Source organism: Leptopilina boulardi, unplaced genomic scaffold, assembly GCF_019393585.1.
Source record: "Leptopilina boulardi isolate dan_hultmark-lab unplaced genomic scaffold, ZJU_Lbou_2.1 LbouV2_112, whole genome shotgun sequence".
Classification (NCBI taxonomy): Eukaryota; Metazoa; Arthropoda; class Insecta; order Hymenoptera; family Figitidae; genus Leptopilina; species Leptopilina boulardi.
Genome location: NW_026137655.1, coordinates 4,420,075 through 4,448,040, shown reverse-complemented (window position 1 = coordinate 4,448,040; position 27,966 = coordinate 4,420,075). Strand labels below are relative to the sequence as shown.

The window sequence follows — 27,966 nt, the reverse complement described above, 5'->3', positions numbered from 1 at the left end:
CCCCTCTCTCTCATTAAGTACACGTTCACGTCCACGTCCGTCGCGCTTATTGTAGAACAAACTAAAGGTGATTTTATACCTCCAGTATTTTAGTCAAGCAATCGACTGGATTGAATTTTCACGAAGAATCACTAAAATCATAAATTTTACATAATTTCAACTGTTTGTTATGTCAATAATCACAGAAGAAAAAGAAAATATATAAATATTTAAAATGTCATTACATACAATTTTACGAACAGTAAGTTAAAATTATATATCTAATATTTGTATTAAAAAAAAATAAATAAAACTAGAGAATTTAAAGAAGGAATCATTTATTTTATAGAAGAATTTCATTATAAATTTAATTTAATTTTTTAAATTTATTATAAATTTAATTATAAATTATATTATTTTTTTAAAAGTAATTAATAAATTGTTTACAGACATCTCAGAAGTCATGTACTGCTTTTTTTCAAACATCAGCAATAATTAATAAATCACATGCCGGTCGCTATAGAGTAACACCTAAAAAAAATAAACCGCTCACGTATGAAATGGCTTTTCCACCTCATGAGATTGCTCACAAAAAAGGCTGGAATTCTTGGAATACTTGTAAGTATTATCAAATTGCCAGATAATATAATTTTAACGTAAATATTACTCACACTTTAATGCATTTTAGTAAAGAAGGATTAACAGTATTCCAAAGTGACAGCCTTGCTAATGTCCAGTCACTAATTATGTTTTATTTTTAATAGAGAAATTTTTCGTACAATTCGGATAGTCAACGTAAAATTGAAAAGACAACTGATGTTCCTTTCAATTTGTCCATTAATTGTTAGAAATGCAGGAGAAAATACTTTGAAACAAAGTAAATAGATTAGTCGTCATTTTTGACATTGTAACACTCTGAAATACTGTTAAATTTAGTTAGTAATCAACCTCTTCGTACCTGATAGATACTAGTAAATTGCTATTTACAGGAAACTTATTTTAATTAATTTATCAATGAGACAATAATAATTATTCTCAAGTCTATTTCATGGTTTTTAAGTTGAAAATTATATTTCTAGCTAATTTAATTAATGGAAACAGATCTTCTGAAACAGCGGTGGAAGATATGTTTATACGACGATTCATAACAGGTACATGGCCTTCACTTTTGTTGAGTGAAATAATCATAAAACGACAATTTAACATTATTAGAATAGCTGGAATTTTAAAGTTATCAGCGAATCCAAGACAAATATACTTTTTAACAGGATACAGCGAAGAATTTTTAAGTTATTGGCTACAATGTCCTGTCAAGTTAGAGATTCAAGTTACAAAACGTAAAGACGTTATTTTCAAATATATTTAAAAAAATGTTTTTTTTTTTTTTCTCTCATATTTTCGCATTGTGCTCAAGTGAATTTATTTAAATTTTATAAACATAAAGTTTTGTGTTTATCATTTGTAATAAAATCAACAACTTTTAAATAGAACTATTCTTAGTTTTATGTAAATGATGTATAGACAACAATTAATATAAAAATTTATTATTAAGAAATTTATACAATTTTATACAAATTCAAATCCTTCAAATTTCTCTGATGTTATCTTTAGTTCAGGCATAACAATGTCTCCATCAACTGTAAAACCCATAATATAAGTAGCCATTCGATTCTGATATTCCTCAGATTTTAAAGATATAATAATATTTTCATGAGATCCAGGTAAAAATTTGAAACTCGAAAATCCTTTGGTTGGTGTCACTGCTCCAATATTGATTACCTGAAATTTATTTCAGATTCATATTTGTATTTCTTATACTTAGAATGAAATACTGCTAATAGAAAATAATTACATATATTTAAAAATGTTCATAGTTTTAATTATTACACCCTGGGTGTGACAGAGGAAGTAAAGGTTTTTCCGCATATTTAAAAAATTATAAATTCGGAGGTGTATTTTATTTTATTGACTTTATCTTATGCTTACCCTAATATTGGAAAAATTTTCATCAGCTCTAAGTAATACATTACAACTTCTTATTTCATCTAATGTTTCGTTATATTTATGAGTTGAGCATCTGCGTGGTAGAAAAAACCAAGAATTATGCACATCACTCCATAAACCTGACTCATGAATCATGTAGCCTACAAACAAAAATTGTGAATGAAGAAAAAGAAACAAATAAATTTTAACAATTTACAAATTAACTTTTTTTAATAAGAAAAGAGAGTACAATTATTACACATGACAATATGATAAATCAATTCATAAAATATTTATTTTATTTATGTTTCTAAGAAACCGTTATCCTAAGATAATTTAATTGATCTGGATATGAACAATGTTCTTTAAAATATTAGTGATTAATATATTAGATAAATAAAAACTTATTATTGCAATTTAAGTAATGGATTTTAGTCATAATATCTCCGAGATAGAAATAAATAGCATTTTATCTCCCCGTCTACTCCATTTATCGTTTTAAATTCCTTCCTTAATCAACATAAACGAATACTGCTTTCAAACATTATTGCTCTACAACTCTTTATTCCTATCCTACACCTTTCTATTTATTTTTATTTCAGACTATAATCAACATGACAAACTATCTTGGCTGTCTCTCTTAATTTAACATTAGATGTACGCATCCTGTCTTGCTCTTTATATACTTCATTAAAGAAATTAAATTATTGTACATATAAATGTGTAAACTAATTTACCTGGAAAATCAATGTTGATCGCATGTCTTAATTTTTTGTAATTATTACTCCAGTTAATAGATCGAACTTCTCCTTGAGGTGAAATTACTTTTATCCAAAAAGGATTATTATTTTCCCATTCACCTGAACTCGTTGTCCATTCTTTACCCATGCTGCCAACATAAAGTTGATCATTTTTGACAGCTGCCCACTCACTTTTAAAACCTATATAATATAAAATAAATCTTTTCAATCTAGTTTATTGTACAATTTTATTTGTAAATAAAAATCCAAACTTAACGAATGATGATAATTCAATTTGCACATCTCTAATTAATAGATTAAAAAAGGGCATTAGATAATTTCAATTTGACATTGAGGATATATAAAAGGGTACAAAAAGTCCAGAAATTCAGTGAAATTCCCTTACATTTCCTGGTGTGTTGTTTTATGTAGGGTAATAACCTATAAAGGTGTATTTATAAAAAGCTTTAAAGCTATCAAAATAAAAAATTCCTGAATTGTGCAAGAAATTTTCATACTAACTTATTTTAAAATTAAATTTATAACTTAAAAATCAATACGTGCCCTATACCTTTGACGTTTTTTCCATTGCCATCCATGAGAATAACCCAAGGATATATTTGATCTTTGTCAATTGAATAAACTATTCCAGTTCGGTCATCAAATGTTAAAAGACGTCCATCAAAGGTCACCAATTCTGAAAATTCCATTCCACGTCCCTGCATTGACAAAGATGAAGAAAGAATAATGTCTTGCTCATCCCATGTCACAAGTATTTCATTTGACTCATGTACCCACAAAAGGTGTCCTGTCTTCATAATACTATACCAAAGATTTGTGTTTCGAGAATCTTTTGATCGTTTATCAAGATCACTAATAATTGCTATTTTATAAGAAATACCATTAGCCAATCTGACAGGATTCGTTATAGGATAAGTTCTATTGTAAATGTAGAAATGGCATAATGATTTAGAGGAATTGAAAGGATAGAAACATATTGAATTATATATCGAAGGACACGTATACACAAATATTATCACAAAACTTATTATAATAAAAATTAGATAATGTTTATGAATTACAAAACTTTCCGCTTTGAAAAAAGGTCGTACTTTTAAAGATTTAATCAAATGATATTTTTTCATTTTAAGTTTTCTCAATGAAAAATTATACTTATCATCCATACCGGGTCCGGATAAACTTAATTAAAAGAGTTTTTCTCCATTGTTTTGGTTCGATCCCTATAAGCTGCTTCTACACATCTTTCTTTTTGTTGGTTGTTCAGGATTGAGCAGTTATGCGTAATTCGAGATTACTATGTATTAAGGCTCGTTCCACAATGAGCTCGACGCAATGCAAACGTAGCGTAGACGCGACGCATTCCCATTTGATTAGCATTGAAGGTGGTTCCAGAATAGGTGCAAAAGCCAAGTACAAGTCCAAGTCCAAGTGGCAATCTCATGAGTGCGAAGGGGATAGGTAGTCTATCTATCTCTCTTGCACTCATGGGATTTGCATTTTGTACTTGGCTTTTGCACCTATTGTGACTGGCGCGTTGGTTCGCAAGCGCAGTGACGTCATCAAAGCATTAATACCAATCGCGAACAAAAAGTTTGGTTTACGATTTTAAGACACCCAATTATTTAATTATAAATATTAAATAATTAAAATTATTAAAAGCCGCCGAGAAACATTTGCATTAAAAATTGTAAACTTGGAAATTAGAGATGAGAGGAACATAAACCAAACTTTTTGTTCGCGGATTGGCATTAATGTTTTGATGACGTCACTGCGCTTGCGAACCAACGCGTCAATCACGCAACGCAAACATTTAGGAACATATTGGAGAAAAAGGCCTTTGGAAAGCGATTTTGACGCATTTCGGCGTAAAAGCATTGGCGGAAAGCGTAAACTATGTTAGTGAAAGAGACAAAAAGCTATCACTATCTCTGTCACTTTTATTGTAAATGCTTTATTCCAACATGGGATGGCACCTTTATTAAGCTTAGTCTACATTAGGTGCATAGAAGTCGACGTTAACGTGCTGATTATGATGCTTCCGCATGGTTCAACAAAAGACATTTTTTAGGACGAAATATGGCGTGCGGATACATTTTCTATTATTGCGAATTGTTTTGCCGCAAAAATCGTTTTGACAGCGATAGCACGTGCAAATATCTTATATCTTTTTCTACCTCATGTTAAAGTTTATGATTTCAATTTGTGTTGGCCCAATGACGAGAATCGTTTTCAAGACGATACATTCTTCCCATTGTGGAACCAGCCTTATGAGAAAATGAGACATTTGTACAGTATGAATAGGCCATTAGCATTTGTAATGCACTAACCTCTAAAAATTTTCGCTTCATCCTCTGTGTTTCTGCATCGTTATCAATTTATTCAGGTAGTGAATAGTGGTTGCTTTTAATTCTTACTGAAAAGTTTGTAATACCATTTAAAAAGAGGATATAAAAAATATATTTTTATCTCTTTTTAAGTTCGCTTTAATTACAAAACTCTTTTTTTCTCAGGTTTGTGAAATAAAACTTTAATTGTGTACAAAAACATACCGGAATGCAATACCGGTCAGTTAAGCTGGTCACTGTTTATGATTTTTTAGTAATAATTATTACTACATTTTAATATAACGAAAATTACGATCACTTAATGTTTTTGAAACATTTTTTTTTTTTAATTAAAAAATAATTACATACCAAAAGCTTCTTATGAACGGTCAAACATTAACTTGAATACTTTATACTTTGCAGTAAAATGTTAAAAAGTTAAATTCAATAATAAATAACGATTTTCAATTTTTATTTTGCAAATTTATATAGAATTTGTTTTCAACAAATTTAATTTTGTATCTTCAAATTAAGCCGCTTTCATTTTTAGAGATTTTTTACCCAAAATTTAGAAAATTCATTATGTCTGTAATGACTGTACAGGTTAATCGACTGCTATAGACGCTCTGTGTTCAAGCTTCTGATGCACAATATTTAAACTGCAAATATACATTTTATACCCTATAAAGTAAGAAAACATTTTAGTCTTAAATAAATATATACGCCTAAAGAAATAAATTAAAATTTCCAGTGAAGATTTTAAATATATTTTGAAAAGGCGGGTTCCTCAATTTTTAAAAATGCTTCATTATTTTGAGACTTCATTTAAATAATTTTTTTTTTAATATTTAAAGTCATTTTTAGTATAAAAGAATTATTTATATTTTCCCGTTATAACTTTTAATAGAAAATTTTTAAAATAATAAAATTAGTTAATTTATAATGTTACATACAGCCATGTATGTATATATTTTTATATAAAAAAATTAATTAATTTAATTAAAATTAAAGTTTCAAAAAGTAAATATTATAAAGATAAATATTTTAAAAATTATTTCTTGACAATTGGTTTATTCAACGAGCAGCATTCTAATAATTGTTAAAGTTAAAACTGTCAAATACATCGTCTTTTAAAACAGCATGAATTGTAACACTAAAGAAATAAGCAGTTTTCCGTAGTATTGATAAACGACGCTGTTTTTTAAATTACAATAAATTATTAAATGGCAAATGTTTCAGTTTTTATACATATTTATTGACCCCCAAACTATGTACTCGATAAGAATAGTTAATTTTTAAAATAAGCAAATACATATATTGCTACCTCTTAATTGTATAAGTATTTTGATTTCAACAAAAATAATATGTAAATTTTTATAAGACAATTTAAAATTAATATTTTACATTCGTTGGATTATTATTGTGGTTTTTATTAATTTTTTTCAGAAATGTCTGAATCGGATTTATTATCTCATGAACAAATTGATGGCCTCGATGGTCTTGAAAATGGACAAGATGGTGATGCTTTAATGCATAATGATAACATAAGACGTGACTTCACTGAAGCTAATATTGATGATCCAGTAAGCAGTAACATTTACTTTAAATTATTTGAATATAAAAATAATATATATCGTATAATAGCAACCGATGATATAGATTGGTTCATCAAGATTGAACAATATCCTTCCTGAGTGCTTTCACTTTAATTAAAAAATATTAAGCGGAAGGTTTGATGTCGAGGATATGTTAATGCATTTGCGATGAATATCCAAATGTACATATTCACAACTTGACTGTTAATAAATTTGTTGTAGTTGATGAAAAATATTCTGTAATTTCGCACTCCACTGGTGAAAATTTTAGACAAATCATGAAATTAGTATTCGTATTCAATTTTTGACTGAGAGTTTTCATTTGATCGAGTATCTAATATCTTTAACTTTATACTTAAAATATATTTTTCTATATTAGGAATTAGAAGCTATCAAAGCTAGAGTAAGAGAAATGGAAGAAGAGGCTGAAAAATTAAAACAACTACAATCGGAAGTTGATAAACAAATGAACATGGGTAGTCCTCCTGGAATTAGTAAGTATTTTATTCAAGTACATTTTCTGTAAATTATAATTTTTCTTAATACTACGCAGCATCATATTTCTGATTCTATAAGATAAATTGTATTGCAATTATTTTAGCCAGTCCGTTAAATATGTCAGTAGAGGATAAAATGGAAGTAGATAACAGATCTATCTACGTAGGAAATGTGAGTACTTGATTGTGAAAAACATAAATATTCAGTTGAATTCAATAATTTTATGAAAATACTACTATAGCTGTCGTACCCATATTATTTTTGATAATAAATTTAAAACTGATATGTTACTTTACACATAGGTGGATTACGGCGCAACTGCTGAAGAATTGGAACAACATTTTCATGGATGTGGTAGTGTTAATAGAGTAACAATTTTGTGTAATAAATTTGATGGTCATCCTAAAGGTTTTGCTTATATTGAATTTGCTGATCGAGATTCTGTACAAACAGCAATGGCAATGGATGATTCCATGTTTAGAGGGCGTCAAATAAAAGTAATGCCTAAACGAACAAATAGGCCTGGCATGTCAATGACTAATAGGTGCGTGTTAATTTTTTAATTAGAAGTTAGAAGGCATTTTTTTCCTGTCTTTTTAATAGTTTTTAAAAAATAAAATGATGATTGAATTTTTTATGGACTTGGTTCTAATTTCTGAGTGAGTCTAGATTTAAAAAAATTGTTAACATTTATGGTCATATGGAGTAATTTTAAAGTTTAAAAATAATTTGAATATTTTTCTGTTTTTAAAGGGGTCCAAGAGGAGTGCGTGTTTATCGGGGAATAACTCGTGCGCTTAGTCGTGGAAGTGCATATTTTGTAGGTTACAGGCCCACAAGACGACCTAGGTAAATAATTTTCATTTGATTAATATTAAAATTATTAATACTTTTGTGTTATAATTGTACTAACATTATGATCGTTTTTCTTTGTGAGCAGAAATGGGGATTTACTAATCTGATTTTGTCACAAACTGTAATAATTATAAATTAATGAAATTATTCTTATATATTTTTCAAAAATTAATCTATAAGGATGATTTGCCTAAAAATGAACCATTTTAGTTTGAGTTTTAAAAAAGTAAATTATTTTGAAAAATACAGATTCCAATGTTGCAATCCGTTCTAGAAGAAAAAAATGTAATTCAAAATTATTGATTCTTCACAAAATTGAAAATCAGTTTTTGACTTTCGCGAATATCTTACAAGATAACTGTTTAGAATCACATTTATCGATAACTTTCTTATTAACACTATGTGTATCATTAGGAGTGATAAAAGCTTCTTTATTACGATCTTCATTTGTTATAGCAACTTACAAGTAACCGTTAGCTAAGTCTAGTATGAACAATAGTGTTTTCCCATTTAATTTTCTTGTGTCAATTAGCACATACCGCTTGTTCTTATAACCAGTAACATCGGACTCGCGTTCTTTGAACATATATTTAAAAGAATACCTGCTTTTTTATAGTCTGTGACTGTTTGTATATAAACTTCTCTCTCAGTATCACTAGCTGGGTAGAGTTACAACTTATTAGCATACTATTGGGTTTTAAGTTAACGCTCTTCTCGATGATATCTAAACTTCATTTATTTTCATTTGAATCATCTCAACTTTACACAATCCGCTAACTATTCAATAAGTCATATATTACAGCCTCTTTTATATATCGTCTGGAATATTTAAATCTTCTTTGACAATTTTATTGTTGCAGAAGTTACAGACGTGGATACTATATGCCCTACTGACCATTTTAGACGACTCTGCCGTCTGATGCCAAGGTAATTAAGTAATTGAAAGATTTAATTTTATTTTCTTCAATAAAAAAAATATTTTTTTTTTAAGTCTAGGGTGACGGTCTCTGTAAAAACCAATGATCTATGCCAAGATTTATTCAATTCAACAAGACTTTGCTTTTAACATATTGTTATTATTACACAAGTTTCAAAAAAGTAGGGTGTATTATTTGAATTCATATATACCGTACTATTATAAAAGTAGGATAGTAATAATAATAAAATATGTATCACTATCATTGTCTGAAAATACAGTTTAATTATTTCAAATTATATAAAAAATATTTTATTTATGAAATTTAATATAGAAAATCTCGAGTTCGAGGGACAGAAGGGAGATTCGCCACCTCTTATTGATATACATATTCCAATGCCAGGTCAATAAGATGCTAATTTAAAGAAAGTGCATATCAGCCTATGTATATAATATAATTTTCCCTAAAAATATATTGTTATACATTTTCGATGAGATATATCTAGGATGAACTTGTGCCATATACATATTGTATCTCTCCATAGAAACATATGAGTGCGACAAGCTCATCCTAGGTATATATCTCAACAGAAGTGCATGTATGTACATTAGGGTGGTTCACGTTCCTCTAGTTAACTGAAATTGTAAACCGCAAATACACTTAATTTTTCCTGACAATTATTCAAAGTTATTAAAAATTCTAATCTTTAGAAATTTTTTCGACAATATTTTCTTCACTTGAACGCCTGATGAATATGCCTTAATCACAGGAGACAGCACTTGTATATTGGTTTTGCTATTCCCAATAATCTTCAGTATTCACATAAAAATTAATTATGGCATAAAAGAATTTGATTCTTAGTCTAAATGAAATTGAACAATATAAATTTGTCTCTACAGCCGCACGCTTTAATATTGTTTATTTAAACGCTAAATTAATATAATTTTATATTGAGTTTGAAAATAACACATGTTGGGAATTTTTAACACAAATGAAAACTTTTATGCAACTGACCGTGTGTAGTTCGTTTGATATGTTATTAATTTTTAATGTAAACAATAACAAAGGTTAATTTAATAATCAATTGAAAGTTTATAACTCCAATTACATACTTTCCACCCAACTTTGTAATAATTCATAAAGGAGAGGAATTTGTTCAGATAGACAGATAGGTTCAATTTTTTAAATATGCATTTTATTTAATTAGCATCTTTTATTATTGCTCATTTTGTATTCTAATATTTTTTATTTTATTAAATAAATAGTGTACCTTTTTCAGTTTTACAAAGTTAATTAACTTGATATTATATTTTTCAAAAACTTGAATCATTTGATATACAAACGTAATAAATTATTTTACATATTAGATTCTCATAAGTATATGTGTAGTATTTTTAAACGAAATTTCTGATTCTAAACAAACATTTGTTATAGGTCAAAGTAACATTGTGGCAGATGTAATATAGGTGAATGTATTCTTTTCGCTCAGAAATAGATGGTCCGACAAGATATATTAACCGTCTGAAGTGTTTTACAGAACAGTAGTTCGAAAAGTGTTACTACATGTGTCATTAATTCTAAAATGTATCTGTATCTTTCTTTTTTTTTTACAAAGTATTGTATAAAAGAATCTGTACTACAATTGTTTTACAGACATCTTGATACCATTTTTATAATTATACATGTTTAAATATGTGGATTTTCTTATTTTTAAGATACACAATAAAAGTATATTATATTAATGAATAATACCAAGCAAAGTATCGCATACTGCGATATAATTTCTCTATGCATACAAAAAGAGATTGTGTAATGCAAATTTATAAAATAAGACAGAAATAAAAAACAAGTAATCATGTATGATTTTTTCATTTATTACTTTAGACAAAGAGTGTCATTTGACCAGCAAACAATTTTGAAGTTTATTGATAAATTTTTTTAAAATACTTTCTGTGGACGGAAGGATAATCTTAAAGAGGTAGGAAGAAAAATGTTTAAAATATCAAATCTGAATTATGAAAAAATAATATTATTAATATTTAATTTATAACAAATTTAAACTTGAAAATGTACAGTAATTTTTATTATGATATTCATCAAAAATCATATAAATTAGAATTAATATTTTTTTATTGATTTACGAATAAGTGCTAATCGCTGTTTGTGTGCTTCAGTTACAGTAGCTCTTTTGTAAGGTCGCACTTCATCTGTCCCAAATCCAGGAATCCACATATTCCAGTTTCTTTCTAAAAAAAATAATTTTTTTAAAATTATTTACTATATGAAGAATCTGTTTTCGATGATTTAATGAATTTCTATGGTAACTTGGGATATGTATGTATTGTCGCTTGATGGTTAGTAAAGAGATAGTAATTTAATTAAATCATCAACTTCTACGTTCTACGCACTTGAGTATCTTAAATATTAAGATCTATAATTGATTGAAATAATTTACAGTTTTTAGAGTTGAATCCTTTTTGAAATTCACGATTCAATTAGTAATTTTACAATTTCCAAATTAGTGTTTACAATTAATTTTAGAACTAAACTATATTTGTAACTATTTTAACTTTAATTTTTACTAATTTATATTGGGTAGAAATTAGCATCACTTTTTTTTGTAATGTTTAATTTAATACAGGAAATTAATAAATTAAATCTTTGTGAAATGTAAACTTGAAAAGAAAAATAAAAGCCTTTAAAATGCCTTAATACCTAAATGCAGTTGAACGTCTTTTACTTCAACAGTATTAGCATGTCGATGTTTAGCTAGTAAACATGCTGCATTAACTGTTGTTTCCACAAAATCATCTGCTAATTGCAGGAGCATTTCTTCAACATCTTCATCCAGTTGCTCAGATGGATCTACTTCTCTTACTAAATCTTGTAACCGCGTTTTTGTCAGAAACTGAAAAAGATGGTATTAGCCACATTTAAAAAACTAAGGAAAGTTATTTGAAAAAAATTTAATATACTGTATTAAAATTTTTAGAACGATACAAAAATCTATCAAATTGCACGTTATACAAAATTAATACTTTTAAATCATTCTATAATACTTTTAAAAAATCAATTTTACTATATTCAAGCGTGTAATTTTAGATTACTGTAAATAATAGTCGTTAATTATTAATGAATATTCACAAGAAAAAATGTCTGACAAATGAAAACAGTCTAAATGAAAGAACCTGTGGAAATTCATTGGATGTTCCAGAAACAGAAGATTGCATTTGTGGAATTTTTACTGATTGTGTAGAATACTGAGATGGGATTTGGTTTTGCATTACAGATGCTGAGGAACTGTTTTGTAATGCTGTTATAGCTAGAGGATTTTGATTATTAGAACCAACAGACTGCAAATTTCCAAGAGCAGAATTATGATCAGAAGTTGTTTGTGTCACAGGCAATGGTTGAGACATCTGAAACAACGCATTTATAAATAACAAATAGGAATTCAAATATGTAATAAAAAAACGAAAATTATTTTTCTAAGAATGCCTTCAGGCCAACAAAATGCTTGTATAATTAATTAATACATTTAAAGTTACCTAGACAGTAATACATAATTTAACGAGTAAAGTATGTTTATTTTCTCTCACAATTTGATTTATCTCGATAAATTGCTTTAAAAATTAAGAAAAACTTTGCATACATTTTAATTAGTTAATTAATAAAATATTTTTAGAAATCTAACATGGCTGATCTTTAGTAAAACAAAATAAGATTACTTCTAACCTAACTGTCACAATAATCATTTGCATTGTCTTTCTGTAGAAAAATATAATTAATTTAATTACCTTTAAAAAGCACAGAAATTATAAATAAATAATAATAATACATGCAAATTTTAAGGTTATATATCCTTGTTGTTGTTATTTCCACGTCTTACTGAAAGCAACGTCCCTGTCCCATATTGACGTGAAGCGTCAGAGAAAAGTGAAAAGAGATACTTTCATTTGCATGAAATTCGCTATCATGTGGAGGCCTAATGTGAGCGTCATATTTTGTAACAGGACTATATGTGTGAGAAGGACAAACGTATATCTTTATCTCTTTCATACTCATGATTTAGTTACAAAATTTGACACTTTACAGCTCCATGTGATTTCACCCTAAGGGAGCGGTCACAGCTCAGCCTGCAAAGCTTGTGCATGCAGGTTTCCATGGTAACTTAGAAGAGTGAAAGAGATAGCCAATAGAACTTTTCATGCTGATCGTTCTGTCCTTATCTAACGCATACAATAACGCATGAGTTGGAAGAGGACAGAATGATCTGCATGAAAAGGTTTATTGTTTTCTCTCTCACCCCAATAGATTTTTAAAGAATCTTATTGTATTTGTTATGTTGTATTAAAAGTCAACGTACAACAGATCACGAATGTAGTTGGCGAATGTGAAACATGGGTTAGAAAAGGACAGAGAGAGATATTTTTTAAGGAGCTTCTACAACAACTTGCAATCTGTATTGCTTTGCAACTTGCTTTGCATTTTGCTCAGCATTTTGCTTTATGCGCGCGCAACGACTCGAAAATTTCACGTTCCATTCACATTCCGGTCATTCCTCAAATTCAATAACATTCACTGTCTGCAATCAGAACTAATCTCTGCTGCAATGTTATAAATTAATTATTAATTAACAATTGATTAATTTATAAACAATTGTAATTAATGAATTTGAGTCACCGCAGTAATTAGGATTGATTATTAATTTGCGACGTCTTCCTATTGTATGTCGAGGTAAGATTAACACTGATATAAAAATATAGTGTATACTTTGGAAAGTTATAACATATAAGTTAACAGTGCTGTTTCTTTTATTGTAAAATTTTTTATGAGGGTTAATTGTCAGGCGATAAGTACGTACGTGTATGTACGTGTATATCCATCCGTATACAGTATATTATTGTAAACAATTATCGCACAATGTGTTATATTGTTTATTTGACAGAAAACAGCAAAGTGTCCGGTTACCGGTAAGTTGACCGATTTATAATTTAATTTATATTAAATAAATTCCATTCCAATTGATATATATATATATATATATATATATATATATATAACAAAAATTTTGTTCATTAAAAGTTAAATTTATGTAGTATTTTTTTTAATTTAATACATGGTTATATAATATGTATATTTGCTTTATGAAAACAGTTAAATAGCCTAAATTTTTTATAGGTTAGGAATTTATTAAAATAAGGCGGAAAAATGTTGCTTCCTCTTTACACCGCTTTATTATATCTGCAATGGCTAAAATTGATTGTTTATTGCCTCGAATTTATTTATCATATTTATAAATATTTATTTTAAAAGAACTAAAAACGAATATAAATTATAATCTTTATTTTTCTTTAACTTAATTTGTTATAATTTATGCCATTATTTTAATCAACTAAATAATTATGGCCACGAAACTGTATGATTAACAAATTTCTATTTACTTTGAATAAATACTTTCAGACAATATATTTAGACACTTTCCGGCCCGGGATAATGCAAGGAACGATATCCTTTTACAGCGCCAGGAGGAGGTTCTGTGGGACGCATGGGTGAAGATTCCCGAAAAAAAAGGAAACTCTGCTATTTTGAATTAAGAGATTTGTTCCAAAATAAAAAATAACATTTAAAGTTCTTTGCAGTTCTTAAATTTAAATAATAAATAAATAACAACATTACACAAATTTAAAAGTTTCTTTATTTATTCCCCCACGCACTATATTCATTATTTATTTCAGAGTATATAAAGTATTAACCACAAAAGATCTTAGTTTTACATTTTTATATCATTTTTTTCATTTTTTTTAATTCTGATCAACTTTATACATCAATATAAATAAATGTATATAATAAATAATATTAATAAATGAAATATAACACATAGTGACATATTTACAACTAATTACCTTAAAATGACGCATAAAAGGAAAAAAATAAAACTTATGTCATTAAATCACAAACACTTTTATTCATTTCACGCACATTAATTAATTAATCAAACTATTTTTTTATCACTGCTCATCTCATCAAAAAACACAAATGTTTATTTTTTTTTTTTTAAACATCAAATGATAATATGTATAAATTTCAGGAATGAGCGGAACGTGAAATTTTCGAGTCGTTGCGCGCGCATAAAGCAAAATGCTGAGCAAAATGCAAAGCAAGTTGCAAAGCAATACAGATTGCAAGTTGTTGTAGAAGCTCCTTTATACTCTTCTATTACATGCATCTTGTTGGAGAAACTATTGTGCATTGACCTTATAGGAGCTTGGACTCGGCTTTAAGAAGCTATTGTAGAAACTGCTTAACATAAGGAGCTTTGTGACCGCACCTTTAGCACTTTAGTGCCTCTACAGTAAGATACGTGAACATCACTGAAAATATAGGTTCTAGTGTCAAGTTTTAATTAAAACATTTAAATAAAATGGTAAAAAAATCTTTATTTTTGCTTTTTTTCATTCTTTTGTGGATTGTATGAAACTTTGCATGATTTATTTATATATATATATATGATTGTGTGAGTGTCTAAACTTAATTACTCCGTCTTATAATCTGCAAATAAAAAGGCACATAAAGTTTTAAATAAAAACAGTGTCAAAAATTAACAAGTGTCGAAATCTTGCTTTTAAATTGAAATTGAAGGATTAATAGCATATAGTATTTTGGATACCATTTAGATGCGGAAAATGAATAAATGCTATTTGAATTATTATTTCATTTTAATATAGGATTCATGGAAAATTTTATTAGTAACATTTCTAAAAATTAGTTTACAATGTAATTTGAATTTTCTCTGCAGCTTAAAGCTAGATGAGTTCTGATAATGTTATGTCTGTTTTTATCTGACATTTTAATCAAAGGTATAATAATCAGGGATGTAAGATGACGTGACATTATTTATTTCTGACGTAAATTATGTAAAAAACTAAAGACATAAATTACTTAGAACTATACGTTTAAAGAACAATGAAGACTATATAGGGTAAAATATTTAAAATTTTGATGAAATAGTAAAAAAAGAAATAATAATTTCTCTGTAATAGTCGTTGTCCACTGATTTCTCAAACATTTTTCAAAAATAATTTTTTTATAATTACTATTAAGGTGATCAGATTTTCAACTTTGAAAAGATATGTCCTTTTTTTAATGTATGTCTTCCTTTTTCATGTGAAATTTGAAGAAGTAGAGGTAAAAAAATAAAAAATTGGGGGTAATATCCTGTTTTGAGGTTTAAGACTAATAAAGACTTCACCCTAATAACTATCTCGTAGAAAATTTTTATTTATATTAATTTATATATTTTTTCTATTTTATACTGTTTTTGGAAAAAATACAAAAAATCTGTAATAACGATAGTATAGAATAGTTGTAAAGTAGATAAATAAATAATCTATATAAACAAAATATAATTGTTTACTTTTAATATAAATTATGTTTTTTACTAGTTAATTTTCTAAATAATTTTATATTTCAGCATGGACGGATAAAGGTTTTTACGTCTGCAGAACAAGAAGAAATAAAGAAAAAGGAACAGGCAAAAAAAGTTGTAGAGTACAGAACTGCAATTAACTTTATTTTTCATAAGGTAAAATTCTATGTCCTTTAAGAAATGAATAAAAATTGTTAACACATTTTTACATTAATTTTTTTAACTGTATTTGCCAAAGCTTTGCCGATGTGATGATCGGGCCAACGTTCATACATAGTTTGACCGAGAAAAATTTTTTTATAATATATAATTTAATTAATAAATTAATATAATAATATTTTTAAGTACTTTTTCGATTCTTATACTTAATAAAATAAGTCTATGTTATAGAGAAAAGAAAAAGTCTGGAATGATGAATTGTTGGTAGCAACTGAAAAAGTACTTGTTCGTAATTCAGATATTTACACTCTTTGGAATATTCGAAGAGAAGTACTTCTAAACAATAATTGGTGAGTTGCAATTACACATGTATTAATTTTTTTGAAATTGAATTCAGCTTTTATGTTAAATTAAATGCAGGTCTAAAATAAAAAATGAAGAACAATTAGATAAAGAGTTAATGTTGACTGAAAACTGTTTACGGGAAAATCCCAAGTCTTATAGTGTTTGGCACCATCGATGTTGGGTTATTGATCATATATCAGAACCAAATTATAGGAAAGAATTACTTTTATGTACCAAGTGCTTAAACATTGACGAGAGAAATTGTAAGTGTCATTAAAAATAAGAATAAATGCTTATAAAAATATTAAATAGTTAAGTTAAGACATGTATTTTTCTACAATAAATACTTATTGTTAGGGAAACAACACTTTGACAACTACAGTATATATTAATTATATATAAAAGTACAAATTTTAGTTAAATTCAATATCCTATACAGCAGATTTTCGAGTCATAATGTATGATTATTATTATATGAATTTCAGTTCACTGTTGGGATTATAGAAACTTTATTGTACAAAAAGCAGGAGTAGCTGACAATGAAGAATTTGAATTTTCCATGACGAAAATATTAAATAATTTTTCTAATTATTCTTCATGGCATTATAGAAGTAAAATTTTATCAAAAATGTTTCCCGATGATACTTATAAGTTACCAATCGAAGTTAACAAGCACAAAGAAGGTAATAAAGATATGATTTTATATAAAATACAATGTATTGTAAATAATATTCAACTTTTAATTAGTTATTTCGAAAATGATTAAAATTATTTTAAATGCATTTAACTTATTTTGCGTAGAATTGGATTTAGTAATGCAAGCAACTTTCACTGATCCAAACGATACCAGTGCTTGGTTTTACCAAAGATGGTTACTTGAATGTTGCAAATTTTTAACAAGTAAAGTTTGGAAAGCCAAACTGACTAAGACTGAAGCGTTGGTTGTCTTCCATGACAACGTATCAATCAAATCATCGAATATTAGTTTATGCATAGATGGGCATGTTTTAGATTGTCAATGGAAATCTGTAAATAATGACAAGTTTTCAAAACTATGGAGTACCACATTTGATTATCCATTAAATATTTCTGATAATAGTATAATTCTTTTAAAGTATGGAAATGATAATTATCCCTTTTTTCTTTCAAATTCTTCATGGATTTGTGAAACTGAAATGCCTCAAAAAGAAAAATCCAATGAAATACAACTACGAGAACAATTACTAAACTATAAACAGTTATCTAAAATGGAACCACAGAATAAATGGGCATTATTAACTGGAATATTTCTTATGAAAAATATTAACGTAGTTGAATTTCGTTCAAGTATTCTTTGTGATATAGACTTGTTACTGAAAGTGGATAAAATGCGATGCGACTATTATAAAGATTTAAGTAAGTATATACCTATGTACTAGAGTATTATCATGTCAATTCGTTGGATTCTGAAGCGCGATCTGATATATCGATTGGGTTATTTATTTCTTAGACAGCGCAACTAATCTGTCAAATTCTCTAACTCTGTGATAGTTAGTATGCCTTTTCGTTTAAATAAAGCCTATGGTTACCTGGTTTATCATGGCTGACATGATTCAGATTCCTATTTTTTCCAATTTGGCAAATATAAACCTTAATTTTATAAATTTTTTTCTTTACAGGAAGTAAGTGTTTAGTAAACTACTATTTATATAATGTTTCGCAAGATAAAAATGAAAATCGTTGCACTTATCAAGCAAATATTTCTGGTCTGGAATTAACAACCTTATATAAAGAGAATTACTTTTCTTTTCTTCAAGAAATCAATTTAGATTCTAATAATTTGGGAAACTTTTTAGAACGTCTGTCTTCATTAGTAGAATGTAAAAAATTATCTTTATCAAACAATGGTGTAAGTTCTACAGAGAATTTTCCTATTTTACCTAAACTTGAAATATTAACACTCAGAAGTAACGATATATCTAACATAGAAGATGTTTTAAATTTATTAAGGCGAAACAATTTATCAGAACTGGATATTCGAGAGAATCCCATGTCTAAATCAGACGTTACACAAATTGAAAATATGATTTTGTCAGCGAATGTAATAATAAAATAATTTCTCACTTTATTTCTTAGGTCAAATATGTATATCTCTTACTGTTAATGTTTAATTTCAGATTCGAATTCACCGACTATTAGAACCCCAAAGTATATTAATTAAGATTACAAAATAAATATATACATACTTTTTTTAATAAGTTTAAAATTCATTAATTAACCAACTTCTGTATTTGCATCATAGATAATTCGTTATTGTGATTAAATCATTTAAACCTATTTTTATAAACATACATATATTACATATTATTTTAATGTTTTTTATTATTTAGGAAATAATGAGGCTTCAGAAATGTTCACTCGTAGTAATATTTGAATTAAATTTTTTATTATAAAAAGGTTTTTCATTTTATGTAGTTAAACAAAATTATATGTATATGATCAGAAAATGAAATACTAAAAGGTTTTAATCTGACAATAAATCTAAGGTTAAGTTTCTTATAAACGAAAAAAAAAAATTCTATAAACGTTTCTTTTATAAAATCTACAGAAATATAATTATGTGATTCTCAATGTATAGCGCACAACTTAATTTTTCCCACATTTGGAAAGAAAATAAAACAATCAAGTTTTATATAATACAACGTGTAACAAGTAATTTCTGTACTTACAAAGTAAAACAAATAGTTACTTTTGTTTTCAACATTATAATTAAGTATTAATAGCAGTTTATAGAGCCAAAAACGTCATTGTTTGACCTATTTCTACTAAGAGTTAGAAAATAAGTTAATATTTTTAGTAATATTGTTTTCGATATTTATGACATTGATAACATTTTTTTAAATAACCAAATTGTACCTTACATGGAGAATTACCCTTTTATAATTTCAGATCTTTTCTAATTTTTCTAGTTGAAATTTTCTTAAAATTCCAGTTAAATTTAAAAATAATATAAATTTAGTAGGGAACTGTTGATTTAAATAAAATATTTGGGGCATTCTATTTCAAACTGTTCCATTTTCAAAAGACGATCGCAATTCTTTAAGTAAATTTTATTTTATAAACATGTGAATATTCATAATATATTATACATTATTTCGAAATAGAATGTAATATTCTTTTAATTGGTATTTGCATTTCTTAAAGAAATTCAAGTTTGAAATATAAAACTCTTAATATTAATGTCTCAAAACACACCCCACTTATTAAATTTTCTTGAAACTTATATGAAAAGAAAGCGTATAGTTTTTGTTACATAAATTTTATTATTCACATGTTATAGTGGATTCGAAGAAAAAATGATATAACGTATGAGTTTTTAAAAAATTTAACATGAAGATGAATACTATTCCATCTTAAAAGACGCCCTCGTTGCGATCGTCTCTTGTAGGTGGGAAATTAACCAGCTTCCATTTACACTTTACAGAGTGCAGTTCAGAATACCAATTCTATGTAGAAAAAATTGTAAGGTCTTAAAATAAGATGCAGCGCTAGAATTTTAAAACTAAATTAGATTAAAGGTAGTGCATTGCATCTTACATGCATCTTACTTTAATACATCTCATTTTTCTGTGGGAGGATCCAGCTTAAGAAAAAATGCTTTTGTTATTCATACATAATATTTAGTTTGTTAACAAAGTGATCAATTCTAAAGGACAGTTGATATGATTTTCTGAGGAACAATTGAAACGTTTTTAATTAAAATTGAAATTAGTTGTTACAAAATCCTTTTGTAGGTACTGAAAATTAGAAATAATAAATAAAAATGATTATCTTTAAATTATTAATATTACATTCCCTATAATAAAGAAAAATCAAATTCTAGTTACTGTAAAATTTTCTTAAAATCGTATCAACTGTCTCCAATCTTTTCTATTATGTATAACTTATTATCTAAAATTTTCCTATTCATATAATAGTAATTTAGATGAGATTAACTTAAAAAATATTGCGTTATTTTCTTACAATTAAATATGTTTATCAAAAATTTAAAAAATTTCATGTCTTTTCCTGGCATTTGAATTTTGTAGAGTCCCTAGGAACCTTATTTTCATACCTGAAGAGAATTTTCTTGAAATTTATATAAGAACATTTTTATTCTTACTGCTTTTGAGTGTGATTATTTATGTAGCTATTTAGTGTCTTTGGTCGTTCACTCGCGGAATACTGTTCCTCTGTTCTCTTATGACCTCCATTACTACGTCAGTCTAAAAGTAAAAAAACATTTTAGTGATAATTTAAAGTTATATTATTGTAGTTTGAAACAAGAGAGTTAATATTTAATAGTTTCAAAACAAAAAACATCCACACTCTTTTACAATTCTAAATAAGTATGTTAATAAAAATTTCGTATTTATTTATTCATTCATGTTTGAAATATGTGTCAAAGTATATTACCTTATATTTAAAAAAAAAGTAGAACCATAGATGCGAATAATGTTATCCTGTTAATCACATAAATGTTTTTAACACCAACAGCATTTGAGCTTTTATTGAGAATATTGTTAGTACTAGTGTCATCGCTTATTTTTTTTTCATCCTGGTAAATATGATGGGATTTTTTATAACATAATAAATTCATGTTACGATGAATTGATTTACAGTCATAATCTTCAGCACCATCACAAAAACACGTATTTAACTTATCAGCCTTCTCTTGGCGTCTCAAAATATTTATAGAATTTCGGCAACTAAATGTAAATATAAAAGAAATTAATTTAGGGAACTTTTAAACGAGAAGTACCTATTGCGGTAAAAAATAAGAAATTCTACATGAGTTGTGCTTTTTTCGTTTGGGTCATTGCATGCAGTAGAAAATAAAATCGTTTCTTACCGATGAGTGCACTTTTTACCATGAAACATGCTTTTACAGTATCCGTTATAATATACTAATGCTGTGGAACATATAGCATCGGCATTACATATCCATGTTGCTATTCTGCAGGATACTCTTGTTTTATTCATGGCCGCTATAACTGACGATCGACAGACTTCTACCTTTTGTTTTGATTGCAAGCATAGATGATCTTCTTGAGTGCAATCACACTGCAATGTCATATGAATACATTTATTTCCATGATACGTTTTTTCTTTAAGCGAAATGTATGTATAATAGAATTATCATTCAACTGAGTTGTCACTTAACAAAAATTCTTTTTCAAATCATTTTCCCATGGCATTTCGGTTGAATGGTAATTTTGTAACATGCATTTCGGTTGCATATATAGTTTTTCAGCGATTTTTGGTTCAGTAATTAGCAAACATATATCATCTTACTCTCATTAGTTCTTTTCCTTCATCCGTACTTGTAAGAGCAATAAGAGCATGTTGACAGGTCTCTGGACATTTGTTCATTTCTCCATGGAGAACTGATGTACAACGTGTAAGGTACTGTTGTAAAGCCATTCCACACCCTGTTCTGTAGGCACATCGCAATCTTGCATCGTCACACCTCATTGAATTATTTGTTGCTAACAAATCTGAACATTTTGTTAAACTAGACATCGAGATAACAAGTGTAATTAGGACAATGTCCATCCACGCAATATTCAAAGACATTCTCCTGAAAAATTATAATTCATGTTTTTTAAAAATATATTTTTATTCTTTTTTCTGTACTCTCTAAATTTGAATTAGTAAAAATTTTAACTAATTTTAATTGATGACTCACTTTTTGCTAGTTGAAATTTTTAATGATTGAGATTCAGAGAATATCAGACGGTATAACTATATTATCTATTATTATTGCATTGTAAAACCAATAAAAAATAATTACAGATTCATTATTTTATACAAACATAACAAAATTAAATTCAAAATTTTTGACATTATTTTTTGAAATGTAATGAATTGTAATTATTGCAGCTATATCAACTGTTAATAATTTGATTTTATTATTTCTGCACGTAGTTGTAGGAGCTTCTATACATGTTTTTATTAATCCAGGAAACTTGAACTATTTTTTGACGTTTTTGAGAATGCATTTAATGAATTTAATTATCAAAATTTCATTAAAAAATGAAACAATGAAATATGAATAATTTGCTGGCTTAAAATGAGATGTGCTTATGTATCTAATATTTAAAAGTCCGCAGTACTCTAATCCTATTTATAAAACTGAATATTGATAATTTTTAATACAAATAATCTGATAGAAAAGATGTAGCAAGATATGAATGTGCATGTGTAAGATTTGAACATTGTAAACCAAGTCCACTTTTGGACCAATAGGCTAAAGTTAAATAAATTATTATTATTATGTAATACAAGAAAACAATTACAATTACATAATTTACAAGAAACAATATAATTTATGTTTGTTTGCATGTTATAACAAATGTGACAGAATGACATTGCCTTTCTTTTTCTTAAACAAGTATGCCCGAATAATTAAAATATGATCATGCGCACAGGATACTTCCGAATTGAAATGAAGAGGCGTCTATTAACATTATAAAATCTGTAACGGTTACAGGTTTTCAGTAAACTTAATAGATTTTTTCGTCGTCAATTGAAAACAGCTTATTAACGGGATACATTTCTTACACACAGATCTAAAGAACCTTTCACATACATATATATGTATATATATACATATAATGCTACAAATTAAGTTGTCTCCACGAATAGACACGACCTTGATATATTATTCTGGTTAAGTACATTTTTTTAAGAATTTAATTTAAAAAAAACAATTGAAATAATTATCAAGTAGACCCTCACCTGATAGACGTAATATAATTTGATTAAAAGTAAACTTTTGCTAATAATAACAAAATACATATAATACTATACAATATTATTATATATTGCATATAGTTTATACAATAATAATAATAATGTAGTTAAAATTAAATAAATTTAAAAACAGCACATACCTTTAATTATTTTAATAAATCCTCTGCTGTCATATTGTTCAGTAACAATAAACATATAATGTCATAATATGGTGTGAAATATATTTTAAACACACACACACACACACACACATACACAAAATCTGTTTCAAAATATTATGTATATTGTATGTGAAGGAAACCAGGATAAATTTACTATTATAATGAGTATACGGATGTTTTAATAAAAAGTTATTACTCGGAAGAAAAATGCTTAAATTATTTAAAAATAAAAAAATATATATAAATAAAAGCAACAGTTACTTTGGACGAATGCATGAATAAGAGCGCGCTTTTTATAACGATATATATATGTAATCGTCAACTACTGCAGACACAAGTTCTGCTCGTAGAGAGCCACAAACACTAACCGCCATCCAGGGGTCCAGAACACCCCAACCTGTGCTCAGTCCATGCCTGATTGAGATACTACCTTCTTTCTTTGACCATCCTCCAGATGAGTCCCCCTTCACGTGAGGGGTCCCATGGTTCTCAACTTTACTTTATTTTACATTCCTAGTGCAACACAAGAAAATTTTTTTTACATTATCACTATTCCAACATAGTTTTATTGAATTTAAAAATAATTTAGCATAGTTTTCAATACCTATATTCATCTTAAAAATGATATAAATGATATTTTTGTAATTGCGCTTAACAATATGCATAATATGAATACATTATAAATAAAATTTTGACAACAACGCAATTATACATACTTTCATGTAATTCTAAATAAATAATTATCATTATCGGGTATTTGATTAGGCTGTTTAAATTAAAAATATGAATAAAATTAATATAATATTAAATATTTATATTACATATTTTGACAGTATTTGAGCTGTAAAAAGTTGTCAAATTAGGTATAATTGACACACATAAAATGGTTATAACAGAATAGACTGACTTCAAATGGATATTTATTCATTTATGTATTTAAATATATTTTCCTATTGTTATTTACAATTTTACATATAAAGAATCATTTTTTCAATATGATGGTATGTACCTAATTCAAATAAGACTTTGAAGGGATGAATGGAATGTTAATATTTTTATAAAATATTAATTTAACAATGTAGAACAGTAACAGCCCTCTCTTGCAGAATCCTTTGGACTCATATGCCTGTTTAAAAATAGAACTGTTCTCAGTATTGTTGAAACAAATTAATTATTATAGATGAAATATAGAAATAATATAATATATAGGATATTTGAAAATTCTAAATGAATAATTTATTTTAATGATATAAAGTAAAGGTGTTCGAAAAGTACGCATTTTCGTGAAAAATATTCAACACAAAAGTTATTCCCAACAAAAAGATGTACATTTTTAAACCCAAAAAATTGGGCACGGGATCCAACAGTGAAAAAACAAGTATCACGAAAATGCGTACTTTTCGAGATATTTTCAAGTTTCCATACTTCTTGAACACCATGTATAAACCTAGATTATGGAAAACTTTCTGGATGTACATTGAGAAAAAACATATATACTATTGAATCTATAGGAAAGCATATAGAAGCGTATTCAATAACATCCAAGGATCGAAGGCAGTTTTTGTTTCAATAGCAATCAATTACTTATTATATTATACGAATTACTTTACTTTTGAATGTATGTGAATTTATCCGTATAGTGTAGGTTTAATAGCATTTTTTTCTCAGTTTACGGTCCATTCTACAATGAACTTAACGCAAAGACAACGCAACGCTTCTTGGGTCGAAATGTAGATTAGGGTTGTTCCAGAATAAGTTTGACGCAACAATAATAATCTGATGAATGAATGCGACACGTCTGCGTTGCGTTATGCATAAGAAATTTATACCAAAAACGAGATTTATGTCAAGTAAATTTCATGTTAAATGCAAGAATTATGGAAAATAAGTTGAAATTAAGGTCTAAATGTACTCTGAATGAAAATAAACCTGCGATTTTCTACACACAACTTGTTGCGTATGAACGCTAAACGTAAAAGTGATATATGTACACAAATTTTTAAATTTATTAAATGATCTCCAGAATGGATATAGAGTTGATGTCGACATGAACGATAATTATACATACGATGGAATGCGACACTAAATAGGTTTCTTTGTCACGGAAAAGTACGACGAATTTCCATGGAGAAAATGTCGATACAATGAAACTGTCGTTTAAAAAGGCATTCATATTGTAGACATAACGGCACTTTACCTCATGGTCACCGCATTTTCTCCCTGGAAATTTGTCATATTTCTTATGATCGCACGTAACAAACTGTAAAGTTTGTCTAAAACCACAAATCGCGAAATTATAATTTTTTTTTAACAATTCTTATTTCATGAAATTTTGTTGTAAAGAATGATATTTTGGGCTATTCTACCTTTTTTTGGAATATAAATGTGAAATTGCAATTATTTGGTGATCGCCTCGAATAATTTAAAAAGTGCCTGGCAACCACTGACAAATTCCCACTTTCCAACACCCCTTCGATGTTATAATCTAGTGATGCCGCAAGACTTGAGACTTTTCGAGACGAGACGAAACAATCGGTGTCAAGAACAAGACAAAAAAAGTATCTTTTTGTCTTGATTTAGTAATTAGAAACGGAATAAAACAACTATTGTCAAGGCCTAGACAAGATTCAAGACTGTTGAATCACTATATATTAAATAGTGATTTGCGAAATATAACAAATAACCTATTACTTTTATAATATAGTATAACTTACTAATATTTTCATGTTAAATATTTAAATTAAATAAAGTTAAAATTTTTTTTAGATTCTTTTAAAATTTCTGAAGAAAGAGAATCTCCTTCTTTCTCATGGTGGAAGTCGATTTTTCAGAAATTCTAACAGAATTTATTTGTAAGAAAAAGTTAAACTTAATTTAATTATGTTACATGAAAATATCGGTAATTATATTAAAGTTACCAACGTTGATTCGACGATTTTATAAATCATATACATCTATAATAAAACGACTTGTAAAATTCTTGATTATCGACATAATCAAGAATTAAAATTATTTTAAGATTTACTACATTAAATTGCTTTGTATTTTAAAGAAATTCCCAATGCAATGTATGTGTATTATGTACAAAATTTTAAAATGACCGTAATGAAAGTGATGCATCCTCTAAAAAAGTCAAATAAAAGTATGTATGTCAAAATGACTTGCTTTTATTATACATATTCTAAAGTTAAAGATTTTAGGTAAGCTTTTATGTGAAATTTTTCACGTTAAAATAAGAGAAATTAATAAAATGGTTTGTATTATAATAGTTTGATGGTTAAAAACATAAAAAACTAGAAAGTATGTAAATTTACCAACTAGACAGTTTGTAAAATTTACTAGAAAATTAAGTTGTACAAATATTTGCTAAACTACCTTATTTTAACATTTCTTTTTTCTCTGTATGAAATATTTTATATCTTAAATGACTGAAAAGTTGTACTTACATTTCGCCATTATCTTGTGTCTGATTTTTCCATCGTGAATCACATGTACAGGGGATTTCTCTGAAAATTAATTATCATCGTATCATTGTATTAGTAACTATCCGTTTAGTTATTTATAAACAATTTAAAGATTATTTGTTCTAGCATCTAAAAATAATATTTTTTTATTAATAAATTTCGTGACGTTAAATTGGCCATCAATTTTTCTTTATCAACATATATTATTAATTATCTATTTTTAAAAGAATTTTACACCCTTACTTTTCGTTAGGAAATCCACCGTAAAGAATGATTATCCCAGAAAAACAAACAATAAATTTTATAAAATACAAACACCAATTGTAATTTGTCGTGCAAGGTTGCATTTTTAAGAAATATTTACTTTTAAACTTTTGTGTAAGTCTTATTTATAAAAACCATAATTAATTAACTTCACATCTATGGTGCGACAATTCAATTAGTTTATCTTATCAACAGATTTTCTTTTTTTTCACATCTTTTTCAACACGTATAAATGACAAATCTGCTGGTGCAAGAGAAACCTACAGTGTTTAAATGTTATAAAACAATGAAGAAAATTATAAATTGCTTTTCCGGTTGTATGTATAGATTAATCAAAATGTATCATGGTAAATTGAGGTTTTGTATTAAACATCATATACGCAATGTTTTAAAGATATAATACTTTCCAAATAAAATTTAGTATTTTAATACGTAATATATAAAAAGTAAATATAGAA

General features: G+C 27.1%; 6 protein-coding genes and 1 long non-coding RNA gene across 17 annotated transcripts in view; 5 read left to right on the top strand and 2 right to left on the bottom strand.

The window, feature by feature from the left end:
* Window positions 1-62: 62 nt before the first annotated feature.
* LOC127277829 (28S ribosomal protein S24, mitochondrial) lies at window positions 63-1,543 on the top strand. The gene is made up of 3 exons (XM_051299222.1): window positions 63-241; window positions 429-597; window positions 1,059-1,543. Exons 1-3 carry the CDS (start codon window positions 215-217, stop codon window positions 1,343-1,345), a joined length of 483 nt encoding a protein of 160 aa, XP_051155179.1. The 5' UTR covers window positions 63-214; the 3' UTR covers window positions 1,346-1,543.
* On the bottom strand, window positions 1,508-4,048 carry LOC127277805 (soluble calcium-activated nucleotidase 1). 4 transcript variants are annotated; one of them, XM_051299214.1, is made up of 5 exons: window positions 3,889-4,048; window positions 3,274-3,421; window positions 2,700-2,903; window positions 1,966-2,123; window positions 1,508-1,758 (listed from the first exon to the last, which is right to left on the bottom strand). In XM_051299214.1, exons 2-5 carry the CDS (start codon window positions 3,410-3,412, stop codon window positions 1,546-1,548), a joined length of 714 nt encoding a protein of 237 aa, XP_051155171.1. In that variant the 5' UTR covers window positions 3,413-3,421; window positions 3,889-4,048; the 3' UTR covers window positions 1,508-1,545. The 4 variants fall into 4 exon arrangements, with proteins under 4 accessions (XP_051155171.1, XP_051155159.1, XP_051155165.1 ...); XM_051299202.1 differs by having other exon boundaries at window positions 3,274-3,585; window positions 3,889-3,992; XM_051299208.1 differs by having other exon boundaries at window positions 3,274-3,524; window positions 3,889-3,984.
* Window positions 4,049-5,028: 980 nt separating this feature from the next.
* On the top strand, window positions 5,029-10,770 carry LOC127279633 (polyadenylate-binding protein 2-B-like). 7 transcript variants are annotated; one of them, XM_051302122.1, is made up of 9 exons: window positions 5,072-5,233; window positions 5,651-5,735; window positions 6,494-6,630; window positions 7,022-7,136; window positions 7,244-7,311; window positions 7,443-7,684; window positions 7,894-7,989; window positions 8,856-8,922; window positions 10,347-10,770. In XM_051302122.1, exons 3-8 carry the CDS (start codon window positions 6,496-6,498, stop codon window positions 8,887-8,889), a joined length of 690 nt encoding a protein of 229 aa, XP_051158079.1. In that variant the 5' UTR covers window positions 5,072-5,233; window positions 5,651-5,735; window positions 6,494-6,495; the 3' UTR covers window positions 8,890-8,922; window positions 10,347-10,770. The 7 variants fall into 7 exon arrangements, with proteins under 7 accessions (XP_051158094.1, XP_051158058.1, XP_051158105.1 ...); XM_051302130.1 differs by having other exon boundaries at window positions 5,089-5,106; XM_051302137.1 differs by lacking the exon at window positions 5,651-5,735 and having other exon boundaries at window positions 5,029-5,106.
* Window positions 6,561-27,966, top strand: part of LOC127279617 (40S ribosomal protein S4) — a 43,389-nt gene continuing 21,983 nt past the window's right edge. The window contains exon 1 of the mRNA XM_051302088.1: window positions 6,561-6,565. Within this exon, the coding sequence (XP_051158045.1) occupies window positions 6,563-6,565 (3 nt within the window). The 5' untranslated portion in view covers window positions 6,561-6,562. The remainder of the gene's footprint in view (window positions 6,566-27,966) is intronic.
* LOC127279121 (uncharacterized) lies at window positions 10,924-27,807 on the bottom strand. The gene is made up of 8 exons (XM_051301273.1): window positions 27,488-27,807; window positions 27,227-27,286; window positions 22,159-22,444; window positions 21,716-21,927; window positions 21,293-21,572; window positions 12,101-12,331; window positions 11,628-11,820; window positions 10,924-11,158 (listed from the first exon to the last, which is right to left on the bottom strand). The coding sequence occupies exons 1-8, from the start codon at window positions 27,589-27,591 to the stop codon at window positions 11,031-11,033; spliced, it is 1,494 nt and encodes a 497-aa protein (XP_051157230.1). The 5' UTR covers window positions 27,592-27,807; the 3' UTR covers window positions 10,924-11,030.
* LOC127279673 (uncharacterized) lies at window positions 13,308-14,596 on the top strand. The gene is made up of 2 exons (XR_007842666.1): window positions 13,308-13,649; window positions 14,376-14,596. It is a non-coding gene; the product is annotated as an uncharacterized LOC127279673 (long non-coding RNA).
* Window positions 15,189-18,952, top strand: LOC127279524 (geranylgeranyl transferase type-2 subunit alpha). Of its 2 annotated transcripts, XM_051301923.1 has the most exons (7): window positions 15,189-15,339; window positions 16,387-16,497; window positions 16,732-16,850; window positions 16,921-17,108; window positions 17,331-17,528; window positions 17,647-18,240; window positions 18,504-18,952. In XM_051301923.1, the coding sequence occupies exons 1-7, from the start codon at window positions 15,337-15,339 to the stop codon at window positions 18,938-18,940; spliced, it is 1,650 nt and encodes a 549-aa protein (XP_051157880.1). In that variant the 5' UTR covers window positions 15,189-15,336; the 3' UTR covers window positions 18,941-18,952. The 2 variants fall into 2 exon arrangements, with proteins under 2 accessions (XP_051157880.1, XP_051157890.1); XM_051301933.1 differs by lacking the exons at window positions 15,189-15,339; window positions 16,387-16,497 and having other exon boundaries at window positions 16,898-17,108.

Excerpts from the sequence above, each read along its gene's own strand:
- LOC127279524 (XM_051301923.1), top strand. Across the intron at positions 16,851-16,920 it reads GTACTTCTAAACAATAATTG|GTCTAAAATAAAAAATGAAG; the intron begins GTGAGTTGCAAT and ends AATTAAATGCAG. Across the intron at positions 17,109-17,330 it reads AAACATTGACGAGAGAAATT|TTCACTGTTGGGATTATAGA; the intron begins GTAAGTGTCATT and ends TATGAATTTCAG.
- LOC127277805 (XM_051299194.1), bottom strand. The coding sequence starts at position 3,886 with ATGGATGATAAGTATAATTTTTCATTGAGAAAACTTAAAATGAAAAAA. Across the intron at positions 2,904-3,273 it reads CAATGGAAAAAACGTCAAAG|GTTTTAAAAGTGAGTGGGCA; the intron begins GTATAGGGCACG and ends TATATTATATAG. Across the intron at positions 2,124-2,699 it reads GATCAACATTGATTTTCCAG|GCTACATGATTCATGAGTCA; the intron begins GTAAATTAGTTT and ends TTTTGTTTGTAG.
- LOC127279121 (XM_051301273.1), bottom strand. The coding sequence starts at position 27,591 with ATGCAACCTTGCACGACAAATTACAATTGGTGTTTGTATTTTATAAAA. Across the intron at positions 27,287-27,487 it reads GGTGGATTTCCTAACGAAAA|AGAAATCCCCTGTACATGTG; the intron begins GTAAGGGTGTAA and ends ATTAATTTTCAG. Across the intron at positions 21,573-21,715 it reads GGTAAAAAGTGCACTCATCG|TTGCCGAAATTCTATAAATA; the intron begins GTAAGAAACGAT and ends ATTTACATTTAG.
- LOC127277829 (XM_051299222.1), top strand. The coding sequence starts at position 215 with ATGTCATTACATACAATTTTACGAACA. Across the intron at positions 242-428 it reads TACATACAATTTTACGAACA|ACATCTCAGAAGTCATGTAC; the intron begins GTAAGTTAAAAT and ends AATTGTTTACAG. Across the intron at positions 598-1,058 it reads CTGGAATTCTTGGAATACTT|CTAATTTAATTAATGGAAAC; the intron begins GTAAGTATTATC and ends TTATATTTCTAG.
- LOC127279633 (XM_051302137.1), top strand. The coding sequence starts at position 6,496 with ATGTCTGAATCGGATTTATTATCTCATGAACAAATTGATGGCCTCGAT. Across the intron at positions 7,137-7,243 it reads GGGTAGTCCTCCTGGAATTA|CCAGTCCGTTAAATATGTCA; the intron begins GTAAGTATTTTA and ends CAATTATTTTAG. Across the intron at positions 7,990-8,855 it reads AGGCCCACAAGACGACCTAG|AAGTTACAGACGTGGATACT; the intron begins GTAAATAATTTT and ends TTATTGTTGCAG.